Source organism: Brassica rapa, chromosome A06, assembly GCF_000309985.2.
Source record: "Brassica rapa cultivar Chiifu-401-42 chromosome A06, CAAS_Brap_v3.01, whole genome shotgun sequence".
NCBI classification, from domain to species: domain Eukaryota; kingdom Viridiplantae; phylum Streptophyta; class Magnoliopsida; order Brassicales; family Brassicaceae; genus Brassica; species Brassica rapa.
The window spans coordinates 24,946,256-24,973,163 of NC_024800.2; the positions used below are offsets into that span (position 1 = coordinate 24,946,256).

The window sequence follows — 26,908 nt, forward strand, 5'->3', positions numbered from 1 at the left end:
TTGTTGTAGAAGTGTATCAAATTCACACAAACGCAACCATCATGTTTTGTAAGAAATACTGTTTTGTTTCTTCTAAGCTAAGGCCTAGGCATTTCAACGAACACGTTATGTGCATATAACGAGCAAGGCACAATCAGTAATAGGGAAAGCAAATTGATTAAAGTTTTCAACATTTCCTCCAATCGGAATCAACAATTCGAAACGCAAACTATACTGACAACACGCGAAAAAAGATCCATGAAATTCCGAAAAAGAACACATTTTTTTATAAACTTGCTAAAAACACTTTAAGCAATGGAAACCTTAGCGCCAGCTTCTTCAAGCTGTTTCTTAGCTTCTTCAGCTTCATCCTTGGTCACACCTTCCTTGAACTTCTTCGGCAACCCTTCGATGAGCTCCTTGGCTTCCTTCAACGCCAAGCTAGTCAACGCCCTCACCGCTTTGATCACCGCTATACGCGAGCTGCTTGGTACTTCGTTGATAACCACATCGAACTCCGTCTGCTCCTCCACGGCAGCCGCCGCACCAGCTCCGTCTCCCGGAGCAGCGACAGCAGCTGCGGCGGGAGCTAAGGAGAGGGGAGAGACGCCGAACTTGTCCTGGAGGTAGTCGACGAGGATGCGTGCTTCCTCGAGAGTGAGGGACGAGATTTCGGATCCGATTTTCTCGATTTTCTCCGGGGCTTCGACGGCGGCGATGGGACGGAGGTGGGTTGCACGGTGGGTGAGCGTGGGAGGAGAAGAACCGAAGCGTAAGGAAATGGAGGTGGAACGAGACGAGAAGTGATGTGCAGAGGAAAGAGTGGGAGAGAAAGAGGAGCGGATTGGGGTCGTGATGGAGAGAGTCGTCGCTGCCATTGTCACTCTCTTCCTTCTCTCTCGCTCTGAATGTGTATGAGATGAAGAAAGGCGAGGATAAAATGACAAAGGATAAGGGGTAGTTTGGGCAATAAAATATATGCGTATAAGTCTACTATCATGCGCTTATGAACATAGAAGAAAGTAAAAAGGAAGGGGCGTTCCGAGAATCGAACTCGGGACCTCTCGCACCCAAAGCGAGAATCATACCACTAGACCAAACGCCCTTGTTGTTTTGTTTGCTTCTTATATATTTGATTTTGAAAAGATACCATGTAAAGGAATGTAATTACTTGGTAACCTCTTGTACAGTGTTTTGTAGTGAGACATACCTTCACTTCAAGAGAAGCATCGGTCTTCTAGAACTAATAATTTTGAAGGAATGTAATCACTTCGTAACCTCTTCTACAATGTTGTTTGTGTGTTTAGCATCGATCTTCTAGAACATTGTGATACAAGCGATGAAATGGTTAAGGATGCTGAATACAGGTGGCATAAAACGTACATTCTTCAAACTTTAGAGATATCCATTCCTAATTTTAGCTACTTGAGCATATTATACGTTCAAGCTTTTTGAAACAATCACAATACTTTTCCGAGCACTGGTATAAACATTGAGAAAACGTAATATGCGTTGTTTAGGTTGTATTTACTAGCGGTCGTGACAAGTTTCATAGACTTTCCTTTGATGGTTTTAGCTCTTTAGAATTGCTCCACTTCATCGTAACCTTTCTTTAGTTGTTGTTGTAGTTTTGAAACTTTTGATTGAGAAGTTACTACTATATGCACTGGTAGAAACAACAAAAGGTACTTATAACCACATTCTAATCAAATGCGTTTCATCTTATAACCACATTCTCTTCTTGAAGATTTATTTTATCACTAGACGATGACATACGTTGCTGAAGTTTTTTTTAAGGTGGCTACATTACAGAACAATGAGATCACTAGGTCGAGCCTTTTATATACATATGTCACGTAACTTCGCGTGTGAGTGAGTGAGTGACTCATTTCACACAGGTGCCAGTGGCTGAATCAGTTGTAAGAAACGCAAACTGATTCACATTATAATATTTTCTCAGAGCTGAATCAATAATTTCAGACACAAACTATGCTAAACAACAACACAACAAGAAACAAATCATACACAACTTCAAGAAAGAAAAAAACACTTTTACGCAATGGAAACCTTAGCGCCAGCTTCTTCAAGCTGCTTCTTAGCTTCTTCAGCTTCATCCTTAGTCACACCTTCCTTAAACTTCTTCGGCAACCCTTCGATAAGCTCCTTCGCTTCCTTCAACGCCAAGCTAGTCAGAGCCCTAACCGCTTTGATCACCGCGATACGCGCATTGCTAGGCACTTCGTTGATGACCACATCGAACTCCGTCTGCTCCTCCACCGCAGCCGCCGCACCATCACCGCCTCCCGGAGCAGCCACAGCCGCTGCCGCGGGAGCTAAGGAGAGCGGCGAGACGCCGAACTTGTCCTGGAGGTAGTCCACGAGGATGCGTGCTTCCTCGAGAGTGAGGGACGAGATTTCGGATCCGATCTTCTCGATTTTCTCCGGGGCCTCGACGGCGGCGATGGGACGGAGGTTGGTTGAGCGGTGGGTTAGTGTCGGAGAAGATGAACCGAGGCGAAAGGGAAATGCGGTTGCGTTTGGTCGGGAAGGGAAGGTTTGGGGAGAAGCGGGAGTGAGGCGAGACGAGGAGAGGATTGTGGTTGCGATGGAAAGAGTCGTCGCTGCCATTTTTTTCTCACTCTTCGGCTTTTTCGGATTTGTGTTGTGACTCCTCTCTGTATGTGTTCATTAACACGAAAGATGAAAGAATAAGATAGGATAGATAAACGAAAGGATAAGGGGTAATTTGGACAATAAAAGTGCGTGCTGCTGCTGCTATCATGGTACATGCCTGGTGCAGATTGGATTTTTCTTGTTTAGTTTACTGGCTAGACCCGTTCTAGTTTTTATAGTTTGTGTTCATTTTGTAAAGAGAAAAATACTAGAATAGCACCAAACCAAGTTTTTGTTTCCAAAGTAGCACTCAAGGCTCAAAGTCACAAAAATAGGTTTCATTAAAGAAGTAAATATACACTTATACCCCTTGGGTTAATTAATCCAAACCTTAGGGTTTAGAGTTAAGGGGTGGAGTTTTGGAATTAGGGTTTAAAATTTTATAAAAAATAAATACTAAAATAAAAAATAAAAATTTTAAAAACAGTTTCAAAAAGTATTTTTAAATTATAAAAAGAAAATTCCAAAAAAAAAATTTCAAAAAAAAATTTCAAAAAAAAAATTATAAAAATTTCGAATCTGAAAACATATAATCTGAACTATAAAAAAAATTTCTTTTTTTTTAAATTTTTATTTTTATTTTTTTATTTTTATTTTATTTATTTTTATTTATTTTTATTTGTTTATTTAATTTTAAACCAAGGGTATTAGGGATATTTTACCCTTTAATGAATGTTATTTTTGTGACTTTCTCCTTCTAGTGCTATTTTTGAGACATAAACTTCAAAATGTGCTATTATTGACAATTGCCCTTTTGTAAATCTGTCTAAAATCTATTTTGGATCCGAACTCATTTTAGATTCGATGAACAATATTTGGATTCAAAACTTTTACATATAAAAGCAAAAATGAAATTAAGTATTTGAGTCATGTATTTAAATTCAAATACTGATTTAAATATTCAGTTATTTTGATTTTTTCAGATTTTTTTATTAACCCTTGAGGCTAGATCATGTCTAGGTAATATTCATAACTTAAAATACTACTCCTTTCGTTTGTGAATAAGTGTCATTATGACAATTTTCATAGAAAATTGTTGTAATTGTTATTAATTACACATATTTGACCAATAATATTTGAGATAAATAAAATTATTTATAAAATTAATACAGTTTACAATTAATTTTCAGCTAAAAATAAGTATAATTTGCATTAAAATTGTAAAGTGATATTTTTTGTGTAACAATAAGAAAATATTAGAATGACACTTATTACGGAGTATTATTTTACATAATATATTCATGTATTTTTATAGATCGGTTCAAATATGAATTCAAGTTTTTCGGTTCGGAATGATGCAAATACTTTGACCTCAAGGTTCGTTGTGGAACATTTTCTTTATGTCAACAAGTTTGAAGTGGAAACATTCTTTTAATTCGAAAGAAGCATATAATAATCGTATACCAATGTAATCACATTGAGTAGTTTCGATTTCTCTCCCTTTCCCCTATTATATATTCCCACCAATGCTACAAACAACAGCAAATCCCATTTCCAATGAATCCAAATCCTCTGCAAAGAGGCTTTGAAAGCGGTTTTCACCACCTACGGCGTCTCCTCCCATACCAAAACGCAAACGCAGCCACAGATGCAGCAACAAGGACTCCAGTCGCCGCGTGCCATACATGCAGAGGCTTCTCCATCATCACCACTCTTGAAGCCTGCCTCACCAGCGCAGAGCTCGGAACCTCCTTGACTTCTGGAACTATATGCTGACTCACCACTGTCTCAGCAAACCCGAGTCCTACTCTTCCCAGTTCTTCCAGATCAGTCACTGCCGGTTTCAACTGTGTCGCCTTTGAGATGGTATCGTATTCTTCTTTAGTCCCTCCTTCAAGAAACGACCCAACAAGGTGACCCTTTTTAATCCAATACGCTCCAAAGGTTTTACCCTCTTCAAACTCCCCAAAGTGCACAACTTCACCTACAGGGTCTCCGTAGAACTGCCACGAGAAGGCAAAGACCCTTGAGTAGAAAAACGGCAGGTAGTCAAACTCTCCAGTCTTTTCTGGCTCCATGATAGCTGAAACTGCGTGCCGTGCGGATTTCCGAGCTGAGTCCACATGCTCAAGCCTTCTCATTTCTCCAAATAGTTTCACTGGGAACGTAGCTACGTCGCCTATTGCGTACACCGAGCTGTCACTTGACTGCATTTTGCTGTTCACTTTTATTCCTCCTTTCTCTATTGTTAGCTGTCCTTCAAACAAGCTTGTGTTTGGTCGTATTCCGATTCCAACCACCACCAAATCTGCTGGTAAATGGTTCCCGTTTTTGAGATTAACCGCTGTCACCTGCAAATCGAACAATGCTCAAGATTATTTTCATACTTTGATCAGAAGGCTCCTCTATTCCATAGTTTATTTTCGACTTTTAATTCTATACATAGATGCAAAGTACCAAACATCTTTTAATTATATAACCTTTTTGTTCGAGTCAAACTCAAATGATGTCAAAACCGTTCCTTTGATGAACTCCACTCCTTTAGCACTGTAGTAATCTTCATACAAACTTGCTATCTTGGGGGTAAAGAGACGCGCCACTGTCATAAGAAACTAAAACAGGTCAAGCCAACCACACAGACCCAAGCTTTCTCTTCTACAAGTTAACTAAAAATGAAGCGCACTTACTGCAGTGAGCCTCTGGAAAAACCATGGTCACATTGATTTTGTTGATCACTAAAGATGCAGCACACTCCATGCCGATATAGCCACCACCGATAACAACAGCATTCCCATTGGCGCTTGATTCGATCGCTGTGGCAAGCCTGTTTGCGTCACTCAGATCTCTTAAGTAACAAACGTTTTCAGCATCTGAGCCTTCCACCCCAAATTCTTCGAGCTTCAACGCCTGCTTGCACAAGACACATGTGACAAGAGTAAGGCAACGAAAATGTTCAGGAATGAGCAGATGATAAACAGACGCTCACAGCATCTAACAGACGTTCCAGAATTACATAACCATTGACTTCAGACAATTCAAGACTTAACAGATAGTAACAGAGTGTAACATCTCAAGGACGAAATCTTGATGGTGAGAACCAGTAGTTTATCATACACGTTAATGGCATTTTCTCACCCGCATACACTCTCTACTTTGGAAAAACGAAACCAGGTATATCATAGTGCAATTCATACCCTGGCACCTGTTGCAATGATCAGGAATTTGTAACTTATAGTCTCCCCAGTGCTCGACAAAAGAGTCTTCCTCCTCACATCAACGGACTTGACACGAGTTCCAAGGACTAATTCAATTCCTGAGACAAACATTTCATTAAATTTTCAGAACTTATATTATCATAAGTCATAGCCAAAGTAGGCAAGTAAAATAGTCTTTTTTTCTCAAAATCAAAATTGCCAGAGTAGTTACCATGTTCCTTGTACCACTTCGGGGTGAGCTTCTCATCATTAGCCCCAACACAAGTGTGGAAAGAGGGAAGCCGTGCAGGATCTGCAGATAAGATCGTGGATTAACGCGAAAACTATAACTCAACTCTTTATCTCCTCCTAACTCCAAAAGCAGAAAAAACGCAAAGCTACCAGGTTTCACTTACCTTCCGGCAGTAGAAAACCTTTGCTCAACGCTGGCCTCTCATATGGTGCAACCTAAAGAAAAAGCAAAAACATAAACATTAGCTAATTATTCTCAAAGCCAAAGAAACAAAGGATCTCCCTTTTCCCTCTTAATTTAATAATACTGACACAAACTAATGCTTCACAACAATTACAATTGAAAAACATGAACCAATATCCAGAAAAAATTGATGCCAAAGATGGATAAACAATATCTAAGTGAGATGCTAAGAATGCATGGATGAGACAGGGCAACAACACTAGATATTAAGCACTACTGTAACTTCGCCAAATACCTCAATAAGATACAAACTTCCACCGCATCTCAGATTCATTTCAGCGTGAGAATTCTAAGAATCAGTTGCAACCAACACACAATTTCAAAAATCTTGAGAGCAAAAACCCAAATCTTTACATAAATCCACACGAAGTTCGTATAGTTAGTAACTTAGTACAAAAAGTGAGCCTAACCAATCTCTTTCTAATTATCTAAAACCTCTCAATCCAAACTACAGAGTCACTCAGTAATCATCGGATGAATCAATAAGTAGGTTATCATCTCCTCCTAGCTATCAAACACTAAAATTCCAAAATCAATTCGAAGAAAGAAAGTGATTTTAGGTCGTAGTGGTGTTACAGGTTCTTCGGAGATGATGCAGAGTTCGCCTTCGGAGACACCTCTCCTCGTGAATTCCAGAGCTGCGTAGCCAGCAGCTACACCTCCTCCCAGAATCACATACACGAACGCTCTTCCCATTCTCTCTGCTTATCCTTTTTTTCACTTCCTCGAGAAAATCAAATCCTAATTATACGTTTTTAAAATTTTTCCCGAAGAAAAATAATTTATTTTCTGTTATTTTTTTCCACCAGTGAATATGATATTCGAGGATTGTGTTTGTTTAATGACAGTTATACCCCCTCTTTGACTTCCTTATAAAGGAACGGTTGGATGATAAGTTACGAAAAGGATAACATTAGAGCAACCCCATCAAGGGTTTATAACAGGTTCATGGGCTCAGTATCATAGGCCCGGATAATAAAAATAAATGAGAAATTGGGTTTTATTTCGCGACCCGCCTCTTACGAGTGACCCCGTCCGATACGGGTTCACGACAGGTGTCGCATTCTTACTGGAGAAGGGGAGTCGACGTCACGCGGTGGAAAGCGGAGAGAGAATCATTTCTCTCATTTTCGCGAAAAAAGCTAGGGTTTCCTCCTCCGGCGATTTCGCGTGCGACTCCGATCTCTCTCCACTTTTCTCTCCTTTTCTCGATCGATTCGACGGCGGATTGTCTCCTCCAGGAGCAGAGGTGAGTATCGACTCGATTCACCGTTTATATAGAAGAGTTTTGTAGTCGAAATCGCTTTTGGGGATTGTGGTAAAAATTTCTGATGTCGAGTTAGGGTTCGAAATGGAGATGGGTTTGGATTTATAGTTGTATAAACTCGGATAGGGATTCTAATTATGGCTTAATGGTTTGCGGATTGAAAATCAAATAGGGGTTATGGAGTTAGGGTTAAAAAATTTGGGGGTTTCGATAATTGGTTTGAAATAGTAAACTGGGTTGGATAGACGGTTCTTTTGATCGATTAATGGTAGACTTTTGCGTATTGAAAATCAAATAGGGGCTAATCATTTCAAGTTTTGTGTTTCAGATGGATCCCTTAGAAGAGATAAGAGATAGTAAGAGGCAACTAGAGTTCTTAAACCACCTGGGAGACGTGGCCGATTCGGAATATGGGATGCCCAGAAGATGTGCTTGTGGTGGGAGAATGATTGACGAGCTTCGAGTGAAGGATGAGTTCGACACTCAGCCTGGGAAGCGCTTCTTCAGCTGCGTTAACTATGAGGTTAGATACAAACCCGTGCTTCCCTTCATTACTCAGCGTCTTCATTATTAGTTAAATTTTTAAAATATGTTCTCTGATGTGTTTATGGTTTAACCAAGGCTGATGGTTTGCATTATCGGCAGCCTTGGGTTATAGGTGTGCAGGAGGAGATGGTACGCCTGCGTAAGCGTGTTGAGGAGGGTGATGAGGTGATCAAGGGGGTGCCCATTCTCGATAAACAGATTGAGAGTGTTGAGGTTTGTCACTTTGTCTAAGAGTATCTAGTAGAAGGTTTTTACATATTCAGTAGGTTTGTAACAAGGTTTATTTTTTTCCTTCTGCAGGCACAAGTTAAAAGGCTGACTTTGCTGGTTGATAAGCTCACTGGTGACGTGTACAACCTCACAGTGCAGGTGGCTGCTCTGGAGAATGTCTGTTTCGACTGAAATCCAACAGGTAAACATTCCTACTAAACTGAAGTTGAAGTTCTTTCCGCGTAGGTTGCTTGTTGTAATTGAACTGATACTTAACTTAGGTAGGAACTCAACTAGTTTCATTAAATATCTAGAGTAGGAGCTGTACTAGAACATGATAGTTTGAAAGCTGATTTAGTTGAAAATGTATGGCAAAAATTTGGTAACTTAGATGAATAATCTTTGTATCTTCATCAATTATCAATGTAATGAATAAATTTTATTTATAAAATTTATTTTACAATATTATATTTACCTTTTCAAAATAATTTCAAAAGTCAAAAAAAATTATAAATATATTTTTTAATTCTTATGAACTCCTATAGAGGTTCACTAATGTAGAAGCACAATAGCATGAAGTTCAATACTATTCATGGCCCTACCCAAAGAATATTAAAAAAATGCTATGAACCCCAAAGAGGGGTTCACTAATGTGGATGCTCTTAGATCTTAGACCATTCATTTCTCTGGAGAATCTGTTGTAGTGGGGACCCACCTTAGCTCTTTGCTTGCACGACTTGCTTGGCCCATCATCATTGGTAAAATGATTATTATATTAAAAAATATATGCGAAAATCGTCAGTATGAAATTGCTAAAGTTTAGACTTGGCATTGGGAAGTGTGGTCGAGATGAGGATATGGTGGCCGCGAATTAAAGAAAATAATTTACTATCTATCTATCTTATTAAAACTCAAGTACAAAATTGGAGTGTTTGGAGACTTGAATAGGACTATTAAAAAATTTGTAGTGTTTGGAAACATAGATTGCAGTCTTTTGAAAAAAAATATATTTTTGTTTGAAAACAAGGATAGTAGTATTAAAAAAAAATTAATGGGCTTATGTTTTTTTAAAAAAATTGAAAGTTATCTAAGCCAGTTTTAAAATATACCAAAATGAGTCAATCTAATTGCCTAAATTTTTTTTTCTAAACTAACCATAAAACAAAATTTAAACTTTATATACATATATCAAATCAAAATAATAATTCAAAGTTGATTTATATCAAAAATTGATTCAAAAATATACATATATTCAAAAATGGATTTTTACTAAACTATTTTTCAATAACCATTATAAAAAAATATTGTCAATATATATAAGAAAAATATAATACAAAGCCCAATTTGAAATACCAACTCAAATTATGGTTTTTATATTTCATATTAAGTTTTAAAAATATGATATATGTAATTATTTATATGGTGGTATGTATAAAATACTATTAATTACATGATTTCTTATATGATGGTACATATAAAATACGATTAATTATATGATGACAAAATACGATATATAATAATGACTAGGGATGGGCTTTGGGTACCCATACGGGTTTGGTTCTGATCGGTTTGCATTTCGGGTTTTCGGGGTCAAAGATTTCAGCCTTATTAGAATGTTTCTAAATTTTTGTTTGAGTTCGATTTTGATCTTTGCGGGTTTGGTTCGGGTTTGGATAACTAATTTAAATTATTTTTAAAGTCTTAAATCATTATATATTTTAAATTTCTCAAAATGTATAAATAAAATAATATATTACATATAAATTTGAATAACATATGTCATAATACTTAAGCTTAACATATCAATTGGCTTGATTTAAAATTTTGGACACGGAATCAATAATTATTGTAAGTAATTTTGGTGATTTGAGTGTACTTTAACTATTTCAGATATTTACTTTTGACTATCTATATATATTTTCAAGTATTTAAACCAATTTAAAAGTATCATTCTTGATGTTTTATATACGTTAAATCTAAAAATAATTAATATATATAAGTATATAGATCTATTTTTAGATAAATTCGGATACCCAAATACTTCGGTTCGGATCAGATTTGGTTCTCTAAATATCAAAATTTTGAATAATTAGAATATTTAATCAATTTATGTTCGGGTTTGGTACTATATTTTTGGATCGGTATCGGTTATGTTCCTCGGATTCATTTTTCCAAATCCTCATATTTACATGAAAAACAAATATCAACATATTTTTCAAAATATACACCCGCGCAGGCGCGCGGGTCAAAGTCTAGTATACTATTATATCGCAAGACAAAACGAAACTTTTATTGTAGACTGGCTTTTTATTTTGTTTTTTTGGCTCAACTACTACTTTTCATTCATCCCATAATGTTTAGAACTACAATAGACAAATCTGTCTCAAACACAGATTTTAAACAAACTGGCACAATAGAATAAAACTTAGAGACATGATTCTGTAATGAAAAAGCCTCCTTTGCTATCCTATCTGCTGCTTTATTACTCTCTCTTGGATAATACTCGAGCCTGTAGCCAGCATTTCCAGTGAGACAGCTTTATTGTAGACTGGAGTTTAGGTTCCGTATCTCTGCCAAAGTGCCAACAAAGGTAACGTATTTGAAATAAACAAAAACCAGAATGTTTTTCTTTTGGACTTGAAATAATATGCAATCATCTTTGGGCTTGCCCTTTGGGTTATTCACCAATATATATGCAGTCCCGCCTCTGACCTATGCTATCATGGGTCCAAACAAAATTCTGGTGTTATTTTACTAATTAGAAAAGTTCATTTTAATTTGTTAAATTATCAATTAGTTGGTGAACTTATAACAAAAAAGATCCATGATTAAAAAAACCAATTTTAAATACAAAAAGACAATAATTCTTTTTAAATTTCACTGTTCTTAATTTTTTTACAACAAAACCTAATTTACACTTAAAGCCCACTTTTCTTTTAATACCACAAATTTTTGTTTGCTTCATTTTAAATAAATGCAATCTTTTTTAAAAAAAAGGTCTCTATTTTATGTTTGGCTTAAGGACATTAAATTTTTTAAGACGACACTGTATATATGGGTTTTCTCTCATAAAGGTAAAAGACTTATTATCTAATAAAGTAGAAGTAATTGATTTTAGATTTCAATAGTTGATATTTTAGATTTTTGTTTTATTTTTTTCAGTGCTAAAACAAAAATTTGTTTTACAATCAATTTTGTGCAAATTTTAGATTTAAATACTATTTAATATCTAATAGATACTAAAATTTTTGATAATCAAACTATTAAATGCTAAACTTTTAATATTTTAAATTATTATTCAACAATTATAACATTATAAATATAACATGTACTTTTTGTATAATATTATCATCTCCGAAATCACGGAGAAACATGCTAGATTGGATATAATTGGAAACATTAAAATAAATGAAAATCTAGCATTGATGTCATAATTTTCTTAATACATATTTGTGATAATCAAGTGTTAAAAAAAAACATATTTGTGATAATCATTATTGGTAATATTATTTGTTTAGTTATTGTGGTAAGATGATTCTTGATTTTGTTTTCTTTTAGAATTGAATTAAATAAATTAATAATAAAAAAAATCATCAACTAATCAAATTAAAACAATTAATTAGAGAGTTTTCATATGAATGACACTTAATAAAAAATCACTAAATAATTAATATATAGTAAGAAATATGATACAGTAAGATAAGATTTAAAATTAAAGGAAAAAAAAAACACTTTTTAGTATTTTGAATCTGAATCGATGAAACCGAAACACTGAATGGGTGTTTCCATTCCAAAACCGACGTCATTTCTCGATGCTATAAATTGCTCGCGGAGATGAACATGGATAGTCACTTCATTTCTTCTCCGACAACTTCTCCCTCCTAGGTTTTTGTCTTTCCATCAAGACATGCATGGTTACTTCTCGCACCATTGAAATTGAATCTCAAAGTCGTATTATTCACTTTTTTTTTTTGGTTTTGTCGGCTATAGATACTTAAGTTACTAGAGAAAAAACTTCTTGGTTAGTCATAAACTTTGCTAGGAGATGTTATTATTAATGGAGGTTAATCCTTGTCTGTTCATGTTTGCTTAAAGCTTAATTTTTCTCTCTGGTTTTACAGCGAACATGGCTGAACCTGCAACGGAAGAGAAGAAGATGATACCAGACTGGACTAAGCTCCCTGAAGAGCTGCTTCAGATTATCACCCATAAAATGAACTGTTTCGATGTTGTTCATGCTCGCTCTGTCAGCACCTTGTGGCGATCCGCATTCCCATATCCGGCTTCCCTGCTGCGCTCAAGTTACTCTCTTCCCACTTATCCTGTCGAAAAGGACGGCTTGTGCTCCCTCCACAAGATCCCTCTTGTCCTCGTCATTGATGAGTCGGCTTGTGAGTTTTTCATGGGATTAGTAGGCCGAGATGAGTCTGCTGACTACATGGAGGAGGTTCCATCTCCTCTTCAGTGCTCGCTAAGGGTGAAGATGCGAAAATCTGATCCAACAATATTGATGAACGTGATCGGCTCCCAGATCGTATCTCTAGGCCATCAGTACACAATGGTTTGTTGGGATCCTAAAGGATTGAGAACAACTTACAAAAACGCTGCTGCTATTCTTCCGCTAGGAGGAGGAGAGTTCGTTGTGCTCCGTATCTTCTCGGGAACTTTGTTCGTGTTAACAAGTGCTAAAAGGAAGTGGGTGCAGCTTCGGGGCGTTCCAAGTTTTCGATGCACTGCTTTAGTCACTTTTAGAGGAAGATTCTATGCTTCTTTCTTCTATGACAAGGAAATTCTCGCTATCCATCCTTATTCGCTAGTAGCAGTTCGCCTGATACCTCAAAACTTTACCTGTGAAATCACTTATCTGATTCCAGCTGGTGATGATGAGCTTTTCCTGGTTAAGAAAAACAAACCTTATAATGGTCCGGTAACATGTACAGTGAGTAGGCTGGAGGGTTTAGGATGGGCCGAGGTCGATGATATAGGAGACCGTGTGTTGTTTCTTGGAGAAGATCATGCAAATGTCTGCTTCTCGGCTAACCAGCTTCCTGATGGTTGTGGTATGACCGGGAACTCGATTTTGTTCTCCGCACCACCAGGCGATGAAACCTACTTCTGTAAGTATGGACCACCCGAAGTTCCAAAAGAAAACGTGGTGGGTGAATGGAGAAGCTCAAGAGAGAGCCGTGTGAAATTCATTGATTCTCATGAGGCCTATGCTTTCCGGGTTGAGTTTTGAGGACATCTGTTGCTTTTGCTTTTGTTTTTGTTTTTGTTTTTGTTTTTGTTTTTGTTAGATCAAAACAAACTTTTCCTATGATTTTAGGTATTGACCTGATGTCTGGGGAAAAATGTTTTGGGTGGCCTTTCTCTTAATGAAGTTTCAGTTTGTCTTATTTGCCTGGAGAAGTTTCCAGTCGTATCAATACTTTCTTGGTTATGTTATGGTCCTTGTAGATTATTAATTTGCAAGCATGTTGACTGTACATGTCTTCCTCGGTAACCAATCTCTTCATTAAATATAGTGCTAGCACAACTTTGCTATTTCTTTTTCCTATTAGTAATAGATAACTCTTAATACTATTGGTTCATATATTTTAATGGATTTAAAAATACAAGTCAAATCTAGTGTTATCGGTTCTGTGATTTAAAAATTCATATCCAAATTCATTGTTATTGGTTATATGATTTTAAAATCTATATTCAAATCAATTGTTATTGGTTTTATGATCTTAAAATAGATTTTAAAATCAGGTGTTATTCAATAATAGTAATTTGATTTAAAATTAGATTTGAATTGATTTATGAATGATTTTAAGTTCAAAATACAAATGAGCAAATATTAAGTTGAACCTTGATATTTTGACAAATCTGTATTATTGGTTTTCCTAATATCTTTTCGGCACCAAGTTTCGTATATATGTATTGCATACGTTAATTATAACAAGCACTCACAAAGATATGATTATTTTGTTCGTTAGTGTGCTTGTAACTTTTCCATTTTGTTAAACATCGAGCACTCATCACACTTTTGAAAGTTTTCTATGTTTCCAATTGTCCAATTTCTACATTTTCCTAGTTTTCTATTTCTATCGTAGTGGTCGGTCTATCATAGTTATATATAATCTCGACTATGCATTAGAAAATTAACACAAGAAACAAACACTTTAAAACCCTAAAAGAGCATCAATGGAAGAATCACAACAAGAACCACAAGAAGGTGGAAAAAGTTCTTATGTTCAATGGAGTCCTCAAGAAAATAACACTTTGATAAATCTACTTTTAGATTGTATTACTGCAGGTTTACGTGATAGTAATGGTCTATTCAGCAAATTCACAGTGGAGAGAAGAATCCTACCTCCTCTCAATTAACTATTTGGCTGATTTATGATAATCCAGTTATTTTGATTTTGAAATCTATATCATTGATTCTGAAATCTACTTATTTGACTTTAAAATCTATGTATTTATCAAGAATTTCTAAATCCAAGAAAGAATCCTAAATTCATTAAAATACTACAACCAATAACCCCCACTAAACCTATCTTATCCTTCACCAACTAGTTAGAGATATCGTGGGCTTCAAGAAGAACAATTGAGTGGGAATATCTAAACTGGTTAGTCTAGATTATATAAACTGGTTAGTGTTGTTTGATCACCAAGTCATTGTCAATTTATAGTCCATGGATTCGGATTCCTTGTCTCTCTCTTGAGTCTTGCTCAGGTTCTTCCAATAGCTTTTACAAAGTTGAATAAGATCCGAATGGCAAAGAGGATGAGCCTATTGGATAAACACGGCGTGAAGTGGTCTATAAAGCTTTGGTTTGAGAAGGAACGTAAGAGAATGAGATTGGTAGGAGGTTGGAAAGAGTTCTACGACGCTAATGATGTGAAGATATAAGATTCGATCATGCTGGAGCTGATTTGGTAAGCAGACAGAAACTATATTCTAACGCTTCTGTTCCAATGTGAAATCCATTAAGAAAATTAAATTGTACCTCAAGTTATTGAATTGCATGAATCAATGTTTTAACCGGTGATATCTGTTTGTAACAAAGGCTGTGCTAAAGTCGAATTCTGGAATGCTATGTTTGTGTGAAGAAGACAATGTAATCTGCTTTTGATGTGTTGGTATTATTTTTTGAAATAGTGGTCCTCAGTTATGCTGTGAGCTTGTTACTTCACTTGTTTGCTAAGCTGATACATATGTTTACTTGAGCTAGTTTGTAGTTAAGTCTTATAGAAGCTGAATCACAAATATACTGGAAAATGTCAAATCATTCAGTGGTTAAGTTGTGTTCATAAGAAGAAATTATTTTGAAAGCTTGCAGGAACAATATATTAAATCTAAAAGTAATTAAATAGCATAAAAACTAACATCTTTATGATTATTTTGTATACTTTTGCTATTTAGTGATTCATTTGCCATTTTCCACATTTCGTTTTTATGTTGATTATTGGCCATGTTTTCTTCTTTCTATTGAATAATAGGAGTATTAACCGATATTATTTGGTACCAAAACAAAATTAGAAAGTTCATTTTAAAAATATTTTGGGTATCCAAACTTAAGGGTTCAGTTATTTCCGGTTTCGTTTACGGTTTACCACGAGTCTCGAAGTTGAAAATGCAAGGCAACTTAGAACCTCGAGATATATAGAGAAGGACTATACTAGTATCATTTTTGTTTAGAAAAAAAATACGCCTCAAACCACTTTTTCACTTTCTAATTTCATTTGGCTACATAGTAATTGCCACATACTTTCTGATGAGAGAAAGACCTTTAAAACTCAAAACTCTCTAGTTACCAATTTTTATATTTTGTTATTCTTTCATCGTTCTTCTTTTTCATCTTCCTCTTTTTGATCTCTTTTTTTTTTTTTGCTAAATTGTAAATATCATTTCAAAAAATAAAGTGTTGAGATATACAAGATTTTTCAAACAAATTATAAGACACATGAAAATCAAAAGCGATCGAACATGTAACCGTTCTGCTTTGGAGTGAATATCACAACTAGCTCATGCACGGGTATAAATATTATAAAGTAAATATAATATAAAAATTTATTAATATTTTTTTAATTTTATTTGTTCTGTTACTTATATTGTAATCAATATGCATTGTTTATTTTAAATAGCATTTTGTTATTTTAATTAGAAGTAAAATTTTGGATATATAAAATCTCGACTGTTTGGTTATTATTTAAATATATTAGATAACATTTAATTTTTGATTCAACTATAATATTTTTATTGTACAAATTAATTTTTTTTTAAATTTTGATATTTTCATGTAGTTTCATTCTTGTCTTAGATTTGTAAATATATTTTAGTATGATTATGTATAATTTAATATAGTATGTTTGAGGATCAAATAGTAAAATTAAACTAAAGTGTTGACGATTTAAAGTTACATAAATAAACATAAAAATGATAGTCCTTTGAAAATTTATGCATATATATAAGTTATACAAAATACTTAATTGTAATAGTTGGTTACTATATTTATAATATTATTTGAGAATTTCATATTTATTTAGTAATATGTTGAGTCGTTCTATAATTTATATGTATAAGAATATTACTATAAACAAAAATATATTATTTTTAATTTTAATGTTTGACTTTGTATAAGAATTTGGATTAGTCTAATAATTAATTTTGTGGGTATATTGTGTCATATATTCAGTCAAATTAAAGTATAATGATTTCTGATATAATTCAACCAAATCGTATTAACTGTATTTATTGTATTAGTTTGATTTGTTCATCTTAGATGTGTAAATATATTTTTTATTTTAGTAATTTAGTATATGTTAATTTGCAAAAAATAAAGTGATGATAGGTACAAAGTTACATGAAAAATAACCGATAAATTTTGAAAGAGAAGATTATTTCTTTACTTTACGATGAGATAATTTTTTTAACTCATATTTTCTATTTTGTGTAACAGATTGAATATTATCTTGTAAGTATCTTTTTTTTTTTGAACGGCAATTGCATTAAATAGAAATCAAAGGGCTACAGGGCAGAGTAGTTTAGCAGAGCACTCTTAGCTAGTGCATTAGCTGTGCTGTCTAAGTATCTAAAAATCAACAAAATTATTCAAAAAAATTTAGGTTGGATTAAGAATTTAAAATAATATTTTTATGGTGAATATATTTTTGATTAGATGATTAGACATTTGTTTTAAGAAGAAAACCCAAAACGATCACAAAATATCATATAAAAACAAAATATGTAATGACTAATTTCAAACTTAATCAACAATTAAAATAATGTGAGATTAAAAATTAAACTTATTATTATTTCCTGATCCGACTTAAATATGAAAAAATAATGAAATAAACTTTTGACTTTTTTGTATAACTACAATCTGAAATTTTAACTTACTGATGAATTTTATAATATTACCAATTTGGTTTTCTTATGCAATTCTCAATCCCTTAATACTTCCAAAGAACCCTTCAATAAACATGGTCTAAAAACCCTTCTTTTAGAAACTTTCTTCACTCTTTCTCCATTTTTCTTTTTTTATTTCTTTATTTTTAATAGTGGGATTCTGATTAAAAAACCTTCATTGGAGGTTGTCTAGCCATAGTTCAAGTCCGCGTGACACCCTATTTTACATTTATCTTTATCTAAGATTTAAAACATTTAGTTTTGACCCATGTTTAAAATCAATCTGGGTCTGCCACTGATTGAGATTACATGTAAAAATGTGGTTGCTAAGTAGTCACAGAATTTTACGATTAACTTGGGAATAGCACGTTATGATGACGAAGAAATAATGATGCAACTTATTAGTCAGTATTGTTTGCGACAATATTGAAACTACTTGTAATGTAACTATGTAAGTAATGTAGTTGATACTATTTAGACAAACATCACCGGAATATATCGAGGAGGGCCGAACATCTCATAAAGAAAAATCTTGAGGCAACTAACAAGAAGTACAAACCAGTTATGTTGTCCTTTTTATGTAAGTGATTAAATCATTAATTGAAGCTTATCTAATAGTATCAATAACTCATAATAACCAAAATCATTTATGATAGATGAGCCGACCTCAACATTAACTCTGTATAAATATAGTTAAAATATGTCAAATTCATCGAGACGGGAAGAAACTGGTTTATGCTATATATGGAAAGTACAGCAAAGGCATACAAGAACAATACTCCAAGCAGATAAATGAACAAAGATAAAAGAGAAGATAGTAAAACCCAATACTTCCACGTCTATTATATTTGTAAATTCTAAGCCACTTTAATTTATGTTTGTGACCGACTCGCCATGTGATTTTTCCTTTATAATTCACATGGGAAGTTGGCAATCTCCACATAAACGCGTTGGCCTAGTAAAAAAAATTTGCTATTCTTTTTAAATTCAAAATTCAAGCTAATTATCTAATATAAGTATCAAGTTTCATCACAAATATAATTAGCATGGAATCTGGATATAACTGAGACGCTGTAGATTGATCTGAGATGTCTTAAGAATAAGACAAGATAAATCAGAAGAAAAAACTTAGTTTTGAGAAAACATGTTATAATCTTATACCACAAATTAAAATACACATAATATAGCAAATCTATGACATGACCTACTACATCCGTTTACTTTAGCTATTGAGGGTGAAATCAGTTCCATGTTATATGCATCAATTCGATCGTGTAAGTTATCTTACGGCATTTGAATCAATAAGATATTCGATCTAAAAACTAATCCAATAACAAATCATCATGCATAACTCAGAACTTGATTCTTTGATATTCCGAGAGCTAGTGACCAATATGTCTTTCACTTATGGTTTAGCAATAATACGTTTAAAACCATAAAATAAATCTTTAGAGTTTGAATGAGGATTGATGTCTTAGCAATAAAAGAAAGAAAGAAAAAGAATGAGGATCGATGTAAAGACGAGACCGGAAAATATAATGCATTTTTTTCTGAGAAAATAATGCATTCACTTGGTAGTTGGTACATTACCTTGCTTTTTTTTCATGCACAATTTATTTTTGTTCAGTTTTGTTTTTAACGCCGTTATTTTTCATGATTTTTATATAAAACATGAAAATAGTTTTTCCACTTTTTATAATTTACCCCGAAAACGAAGACGCTATATCGGCACCTGCTATTTTCTTAAATATCTTTACATAATTTCTTATATATATCCGTCGAAAAACAAATGAATTATCAATTATTCCCATTCTAGCCAATGCATAGAGAAGAGAAAGTGTAGCTTGGATTTATCCTCTACACATGCTTCATTCGGACAAAATGTGTCGTTGGCTAAAGACTTAAAGTTAAGAAGTTCGGTAAAGCTTAAATGCTTTTGCCGTCTTGCAATAGTGCTTGCACTTCCCAACCTAACTTCATGTCCATTGACCAACTATTCTATCCGATGTATGCAGATAATAAATCTACACATCAATACTCATTTTTATAACCGTGGAGATCCAAAAACTTTATAGGCCCAAAATTTTATCTCACAAAATTTTACATTCGGGCGGACACGATCTAAATGGCACGGCTAGGTGGCCAAGACGAATTGCCACTGAACTTAAGACAACTTGGTTTACACATCAATATTCATACTTGCTTTATTATCATATCAATATATATATATATATACACTTACGGCTCAATTACTCTTTACGTTTCTAGGCTCGTCGAATCTTATATTCCATACATGTTCATCCCATGTTTGTACCTTTTTAGATGTAAATATTTACGGATTTTGACGCATGGATGCAAATCAGTGATAAAGAACCATTTTATAGATTCTCTATTTATTTAAACAGTCTATTTCTTCCTTTGACAACGAAAATAAAATAAAAGATAAAGTCGATATCTTCGTCTTGAAGATTGTGGTTTTAGTTAATGGAGTTAGGCTTACGTCGGGTTCTGCATGTTGAATGGCGATGCCCAAAAATGGATAAAAATTGTTGAATAAAGGCATCGTGAACTGTACAAAAGCTATCTATTTTCAGCTGTGACACTTGTCTTCTTGCTATTGGTGAAATAAGGTTCCATATGCTTGTGTCATGTGATATGTAAATGCATCGGTCCACATGTATATGTATAGACACGCCTAACTCATGTGTATCTGTTTTAAAGTTAGAAAATAACTATGTATTATTTTATTTTTTAACTATATATTAATTGTACGAATATGTTAATTACTATTCATTCAAATGTAGTTATCGTTTATTGGTTAACGGATAGCTCATAGCTGTATCAGTCAGGTATAAGCTTGGACGTTTTTAATAGTCGAGTAAGATGTGATAAAACCTCCAAAATACATTACACTATGGAAGTGGAACAGAGAACAAATAAACAAACGTTTGTATTGGAATATACAAATCATATGCAAAAACTAGTTAGTGTTATCATTTATACATGACACAAACATTCCTACGACAAATTATTCAACTAGTACAAATATAAGGCCAGGAAATAAATGACCCCTTCCAGTTTTATTTATGTATAACATCCAACGGGTTGCAATAAAGTTCAAAATATATATCAAGGATTATGATTATTGATATTATATAAAAAGTATATCCCCAAACCTCGAAACGTCGAGGCAAAAACCATATACATGTCACGTACTAATCACAGTACTAAAAATCACAAATCTCAAAGTAATATTCCATATCTTGTTTTCCGAGCGATCGTTGTTAATCAATTACCATTGAGTAAATGCATTGATGACCAGATATCATCCATGCCCCAATAGTTTTCACCAGTTTGATCATCAACGGTCATCGGTACCGGATAATCTGCTGTCGTCGCAGCCGTAGTCACCGGAGCCACAGGCGCAGAGTAGTTACCATAGTTGAATTCCATATTGGTATGTTGATACGACGTTGTTGTAGGAGAATAAGTATCCATCGCCTGGTCTTGTGCACAAAAGACATTATGGGCCGACGTGCTTGCAGCGTGATCATTGATTTCTGAACTCTGAGATCCAACGGACGACGTTGCAGTTGCTGCTACATCGGTTTGTTTGATGTATTTTTGTATTCTTGTCCTCCAGAAATTTTTGATCTCGTTGTCGGTTCTTCCTGGAAGGTGTTTAGCGATTTTTGACCACCTGATCATATATATTAAAGTGTTAATTTATTTATGAGATAAGTATTTATTATTTAATATAAGGATAACTAAGATGATGAGCTCATGATTGTTGTGGGGTTAGCGGTCTAATCCGTGACTGCGACAAACCAAGTACGTCTAGATGAATCCAAAACATTAAGGTTTGCGTCTATTTCAATTATGCCTTTTCTTGTTGTCAGGAGACTTTATACTTTTGTTCACATGTACTATGTTTGGATCTTTTTCAAGCCTTATAAAGTTTGTTAAATTTTTTTTATCCCTTATCCTTTTGGTAAAAGCGTTACTTTAATTTTTTTTGTTTATTTGTTTGTTAAAAGGGTCTATAAAGTGTAATTCTCTGATTTAGTAAAAGCTTGCTATCTTATGAATAAATTGTCTACATCATGAATTATGAAAATTTTAGTATAATCAGGCTGACATACCTAATAGGCTCATACTCATATCCGTAATTAGTATACCAGAAGGAGGTATCTTCCCATGAAACGATAAACTAAATTGTACTTACTTAAAAATGCAGACAATCTGTACCTTTTAATCTTGGGCATAATTTCCCAGCTCTTTACGTACAAAACAAATAGAAATAGAAATTGGATAAACAAACAGACAAGGAAATAAATAGAGCCGCGTAAATCTTTCAGAAACGTGGGAAATCAACTTGAATAATTACGGAAATTATGTACTTTATAAATCATATGAAAATACGCACGAGGTTTTCATGTTGTTTTGATAAACATGCACGAGGTCTAATGTTAGTGGCTTGGAAAATTCGACATGTGCAGGAAATGAGAACTGACGGCCAAGAAAAAACTTCGATCAAAGATTGTCACAAAGGAATTGAACGTTTTTGTTGCTTTAATCACTAAATGTGTTGCTTTATTGTCTTTTCAAAGATCTACGTGGCTATATATAGCCTCAAGAGTATATAAACGATTCAAAGTTCGAGTATCTTTGTTTGAGAAAGAAAGTTAGAAAATTTTGCCTTTGTTCTTTTGTTACACATAGTGTATGTCATGTATTTGTATATAGTCATTTATGTTAATTAAAACTTACCTGTTTCCCCACTTAGCATGAAGTTCCATGATGATAAGTTGCTCCTCCGGCGTGATGTTTCCACGTCGTACGTCAGGGCGGAGATAGTTCAGCCACCGGAGCCGGCAACTTTTCCCGGTGCGTTTTAGACCTAAACGTTTATTTAATAAATCATCATAGTCAAATATTGTTTCATACGTACTTGCATATCCACAGATGTGTATTTATATAAATCATGGATCACTAAAATACTGTTTATTATTAGAATACTTATATGTAACTTGTCTTACATAATTTTCATTTATCCCTAGGCCTATAAGAACATTTACGCAAAAACGTCTTTGGAGGTTTCCTTTAATTTAGATCAAATTTTAACAAGGAAAGAACATATTAACAAAACAGTTATCGTTTTTACCAAAGAATTGATGATATAGATAGCAATTGTGCTTCATAGGTGTAGATAATAACTATAGAAGATTAAAAAAAAAAATTGGTATATGAGTGATACAAGATTGTTACTCTTGTATGATACCTATGCAAGTTATGTAGAAACCCTAGTTTATATATTAAAATACAACGTAAGATAAATCTATATATACACATACATATTGGTGATTAATTATAAATTGAAATTCTTTAAGAGGAAATTAAATGAACCTGCAGATTTGGCGAGAGTGTTCCAAACGCCATCGCCGTGGTTGGCGATATAGTTGATAAGAATAAGATCTTCTTCCATCGTCCACGGTCCCTTTCTCACCTCTGTTTCTCCTGATGATCCCGAACCTCCACTACATATTCCTCCTCTTTTGTCCATTTTATTCTTATTTATTAATTTATAACTTATAGCTAGATGGAGAGGAATATAAAAGAAAGAGTGACGAGTAAGAGAGAAGGTTGTGGTGAGTTGATATTGAAGGTTGTGGAAGGTGAGCAACTGCTTTTATAGAGACTAAATTCACCGCGTGATTAGCAAACCTTAATCCAAATTCTTAATTAATCATGTAGGGTCATTAGCTTAAAGTTTTAAAAATCATCATATAATAAACTTTGTAATTGTTAGGATATAGTAACACATGTGACTATGTATAACACCTTTCACGACCTAACAATATACAATAACATAGTTTCGTCATCCATGCCCGTATGTATATCTTGAAGATTGAAGAGTATTTGATGAATTCATCATGATGATTCATGTGTCGTTTAGTTCACAGATATACACATGTTTGTTGATGTAAATGTATAAGTTTGGATATGTATATGATATCACCCAATAAAAAAGAAGGCCGTCAATGGGTCATATATGATCTTTATTTAGTGGTTACGCTTAGGACCGATCGTAAGACATTGATTTATGTCAATTCATTTATTTTACTTGCATAACTCACGTTATATGTGTAAGTATTATTTTATTTATTTTTATCTAGTTGTAAGTCTCATCTTAGTCTCTTGGTTTCGTCGTGAAAACATACAATTTAGTTCACAAATAAATCTAATTTTTAAATAAACAAAAACTAAGGCAACCTTTTTTATGTAAAACGATTGTCTACAAGCTGAAAAAACAGATTGTGTTTATATAAACTTTAAGAAGATAGTTATGTAACAAAAACCATCGCTTTATTTTCAAAGTGACAATCTTAAATATATGTCCAATTTTCTAAGAATTTTGGTAGTATGATTGGTTTTTTCACCTTTTAGATATATAGAGAACCAAACCAACTAAGTTGAATTTAAGCGTTAGCTTGATTTCTGACTCGGTTTCTAAGTCTTGGTTTTTACATCGTTTACATCCCGGCTTGAAGGATACATGATATGCAATGAACATTTTTTTGTAGCCTAATTCCAAGCTCAATAGTTGTTGTAGCATAAAAGAGGTGTCAAATAAATCTAAGATGATTCTAATCAAGACATGTTTTAATCTAAACACAATCAAAGTGTTTATAAGTAACCAAGTAACTAGACTGTCTAGTCAAACAAGAACGAGTAAAGATTAGTAAAGTAAATGGCTTTCAATCAATTACTTATAAGATGAACCAATGGGAATTCGATAATTTTTAAAGATTAGTTCCAAGTCAAGGTACCAAGCAAACAACCAAGCAAACAATCAACAGGCTTTCATAAATCTAAAACACTAAGATAGATTAATTCATTTCCATGATAGAAACCCATATATTGTCAAGCATTAAACATCAAATTTCTTTGGTCTAGCTATACAATCAAACATGCAGTTGAATTAAGTCTACTAACCATCTATAAATCCTATTATTTCTAGCAATCATAATATCAAATTCCTTTGGTTAAATGTGCTAGAGCAAAAACTAAATTCATCGACCTATTTTGAGAAACATTTTCATTGCATAAAATATCTTAGAATCTAGATGAGAGTGACCGAGTCTAAACTAGCATTAAGAACACTTAGCATGTATAGAAACAAACAAATCTAACACTAAAAACCTTAACTCTTCACTGATCATCCTAAATCTATATAGCCCAAAGATTCAAGAGGTGTACTCAAAAATCATAAACTCATGATAACTTGAACCATAACCAAGCTTATAAAGGAGATAATCACAAGTAAACACAAGAGAGAAAGTAGAAATTGTATAAACACAAAAAGATCCAAGAGGTTTTAGGTTAATACAGTAGATAAAAATATGTTATTAGTCATTAAAGACAACTTCTATTTATATCAAATGGCTAGAAACTCAAAATCTACTAGATTTAATAAAAGTAGTAGCGGCCATAGATCAATCGCTAGGAGGAGACCATGTGTGCAGGTGTTGTAGCGGCCTTTGCATTTGGCCGCTATCTGGACCGCTATGAGTTTTCGAGACGTCTTCAGGACAGGCCGCTAGCTCCAGCTGCTACATTGTCCTTCCTCTTGCGGTTAAGGTAAAACTGTTGGTGAAAACCGCTATGCCTCATGGTCGAATGTGATCATCTGAAGGAGGGGGATATCAGCCTTGGTTAAGACTGCTAGACTAGGCCGCTCTGTGTGAATGTGTTCCAAGTTGTCAACAGCGCTGGCTACTACGTACGTGCCTCCTTGAATCCAAATTTTGCAAACTATCTCCTCTGGTTGCTTTCCACGTCCAAATAGTTCAAATAACTTGTGTATCTGCTCCAAGAATACCAAAAATATAAGATGCATATGCAAGATGCATAAATCTAAACTTTTTTTAGCTAAATTATAAATGTTATTCAGTCAGGGCGAAGCCACCTTGTAAATATTGCACCCACAAAAATAATAAACTTTACAATTTTAATCCTAAAACCAATCGAAATGTTAGCTAAATTGGTAATGATCAAATTGTGCACCCACAGTTTCCAAGTTCAATTCTTTTAAATGTTTTTTTTTAATTTAGTAATGCACCCAAAGAATAAATTTTCTGACTTTGCCCATGCGTTCAATAAATAAAAGTTTGGTTACAACAAAAATTGAATCAGAATCTGCTATGAAGCTATTCTGTTTCTAGAGACTGCAAAAAGTTAAAAAAAAAAGAAGCCGATATGACGCACTATAAATTAAATCCAAGTCAGCCAAAATTGGTAAATTTTGAGATAATACACAACTTAGACCATGCCGTTCCGTTTTAGACTTGTATCTCTACACGTATTCCTTTCCGTCCTCATGCACAAGCCTCGACATTCAAAATTTTCCTTGCAGGATTCCTTGTCGTTTTTACAAGTTAACATTATTATCGTACATCCACACACCCTGCAAATCCCCGTTGCCAAATAATATTTGATGGTATAACTCGGTAATTAATTGGTAGAATAAATTCCCTATGTACTTTGACAACTGAATGATTGGCCGTATGCTTTTGCAAGCATCTCCCATAAGGAAATCGATATCACCTTTAATAGATCGTGACGTTAAATTTTTCTTGTTTTGTTTACCATTTTTACATAGTTTAATTAGCTATAGGTTACTGAAGGGATACTTTATTAGTACATAAACTATAAGAACAGAAGAAGGTACAGAGAGATAGAGACAATAAGATTTGACTCTCGAAAAGTTCACTCACTCTAATCCCTAACCAAATTAAAATCCACTTATCTTAAAAGTGACAAGTGACTAATTCCTAACTTAATAAAAAATTTAACATCCAAATTAGCCAAGAGAAAGACCCTTCACAATTTGATTAGCTCATACTTGCTTTTGTTTCCACATCCATGTTCTTTTTATGCACCATAGCATGCAATTATCAACGTTTTTTTAATATAAAAAAGGTGGTGAAAAAATTAATTAAAAACAAAAAAAACACACTTATGAAACCTAAAACATAAATGTAACTCCAATTGTAACGTAACTCTTGTATTCACTTACTTTCTGATAATTTTTGGAGCATTACGATTGTATATTCATAAAATCAATAAATACACATTTTTATAGGAAATCATCTGTAGACATTCTTTCATAGATTACTTTTTAGATAAGCTAGTATAATTCA

General features: G+C 33.8%; 6 protein-coding genes and 1 non-coding gene across 7 annotated transcripts; 2 read left to right on the forward strand and 5 right to left on the reverse strand.

The window, feature by feature from the left end:
- Positions 1-137: 137 nt before the first annotated feature.
- On the reverse strand, positions 138-914 carry LOC103875187 (50S ribosomal protein L12-1, chloroplastic). The gene has a single exon (XM_009153669.3). The coding sequence runs from the start codon at positions 855-857 to the stop codon at positions 288-290; it is 570 nt and encodes a 189-aa protein (XP_009151917.2). The 5' UTR covers positions 858-914; the 3' UTR covers positions 138-287.
- A 98-nt stretch (positions 915-1,012) lies between these two features.
- On the reverse strand, positions 1,013-1,084 carry TRNAP-UGG. The gene has a single exon. It is a non-coding gene; the product is annotated as a tRNA-Pro (tRNA).
- Positions 1,085-1,896: 812 nt separating this feature from the next.
- Positions 1,897-2,687, reverse strand: LOC103875188 (50S ribosomal protein L12-3, chloroplastic). The gene has a single exon (XM_009153670.3). It carries the CDS (start codon positions 2,605-2,607, stop codon positions 2,032-2,034), a length of 576 nt encoding a protein of 191 aa, XP_009151918.1. The 5' UTR covers positions 2,608-2,687; the 3' UTR covers positions 1,897-2,031.
- A 1,287-nt stretch (positions 2,688-3,974) lies between these two features.
- Positions 3,975-7,118, reverse strand: LOC103875190 (monodehydroascorbate reductase 4, peroxisomal). Its single transcript, XM_009153672.3, has 7 exons — positions 6,859-7,118; positions 6,203-6,254; positions 6,019-6,099; positions 5,787-5,905; positions 5,280-5,499; positions 5,073-5,191; positions 3,975-4,943 (listed from the first exon to the last, which is right to left on the reverse strand). Exons 1-7 carry the CDS (start codon positions 6,976-6,978, stop codon positions 4,191-4,193), a joined length of 1,464 nt encoding a protein of 487 aa, XP_009151920.1. The 5' UTR covers positions 6,979-7,118; the 3' UTR covers positions 3,975-4,190.
- Positions 7,119-7,547: 429 nt separating this feature from the next.
- LOC103875412 lies at positions 7,548-9,144 on the forward strand. Its single transcript, XM_033273095.1, has 3 exons — positions 7,548-8,072; positions 8,171-8,308; positions 8,396-9,144. Exons 1-3 carry the CDS (start codon positions 7,878-7,880, stop codon positions 8,495-8,497), a joined length of 435 nt encoding a protein of 144 aa, XP_033128986.1. The 5' UTR covers positions 7,548-7,877; the 3' UTR covers positions 8,498-9,144.
- Positions 9,145-10,870: 1,726 nt separating this feature from the next.
- On the forward strand, positions 10,871-13,544 carry LOC103875191 (F-box/kelch-repeat protein At1g64840). Its single transcript, XM_009153673.3, has 2 exons — positions 10,871-12,219; positions 12,427-13,544. The coding sequence occupies exons 1-2, from the start codon at positions 12,213-12,215 to the stop codon at positions 13,542-13,544; spliced, it is 1,125 nt and encodes a 374-aa protein (XP_009151921.1). The 5' UTR covers positions 10,871-12,212.
- A 7,198-nt stretch (positions 13,545-20,742) lies between these two features.
- Positions 20,743-25,799, reverse strand: LOC103875192 (transcription factor MYB21). Its single transcript, XM_009153677.3, has 3 exons — positions 23,112-25,799; positions 22,476-22,605; positions 20,743-21,405 (listed from the first exon to the last, which is right to left on the reverse strand). The coding sequence occupies exons 1-3, from the start codon at positions 23,266-23,268 to the stop codon at positions 20,994-20,996; spliced, it is 699 nt and encodes a 232-aa protein (XP_009151925.2). The 5' UTR covers positions 23,269-25,799; the 3' UTR covers positions 20,743-20,993.
- Positions 25,800-26,908: the final 1,109 nt, after the last annotated feature.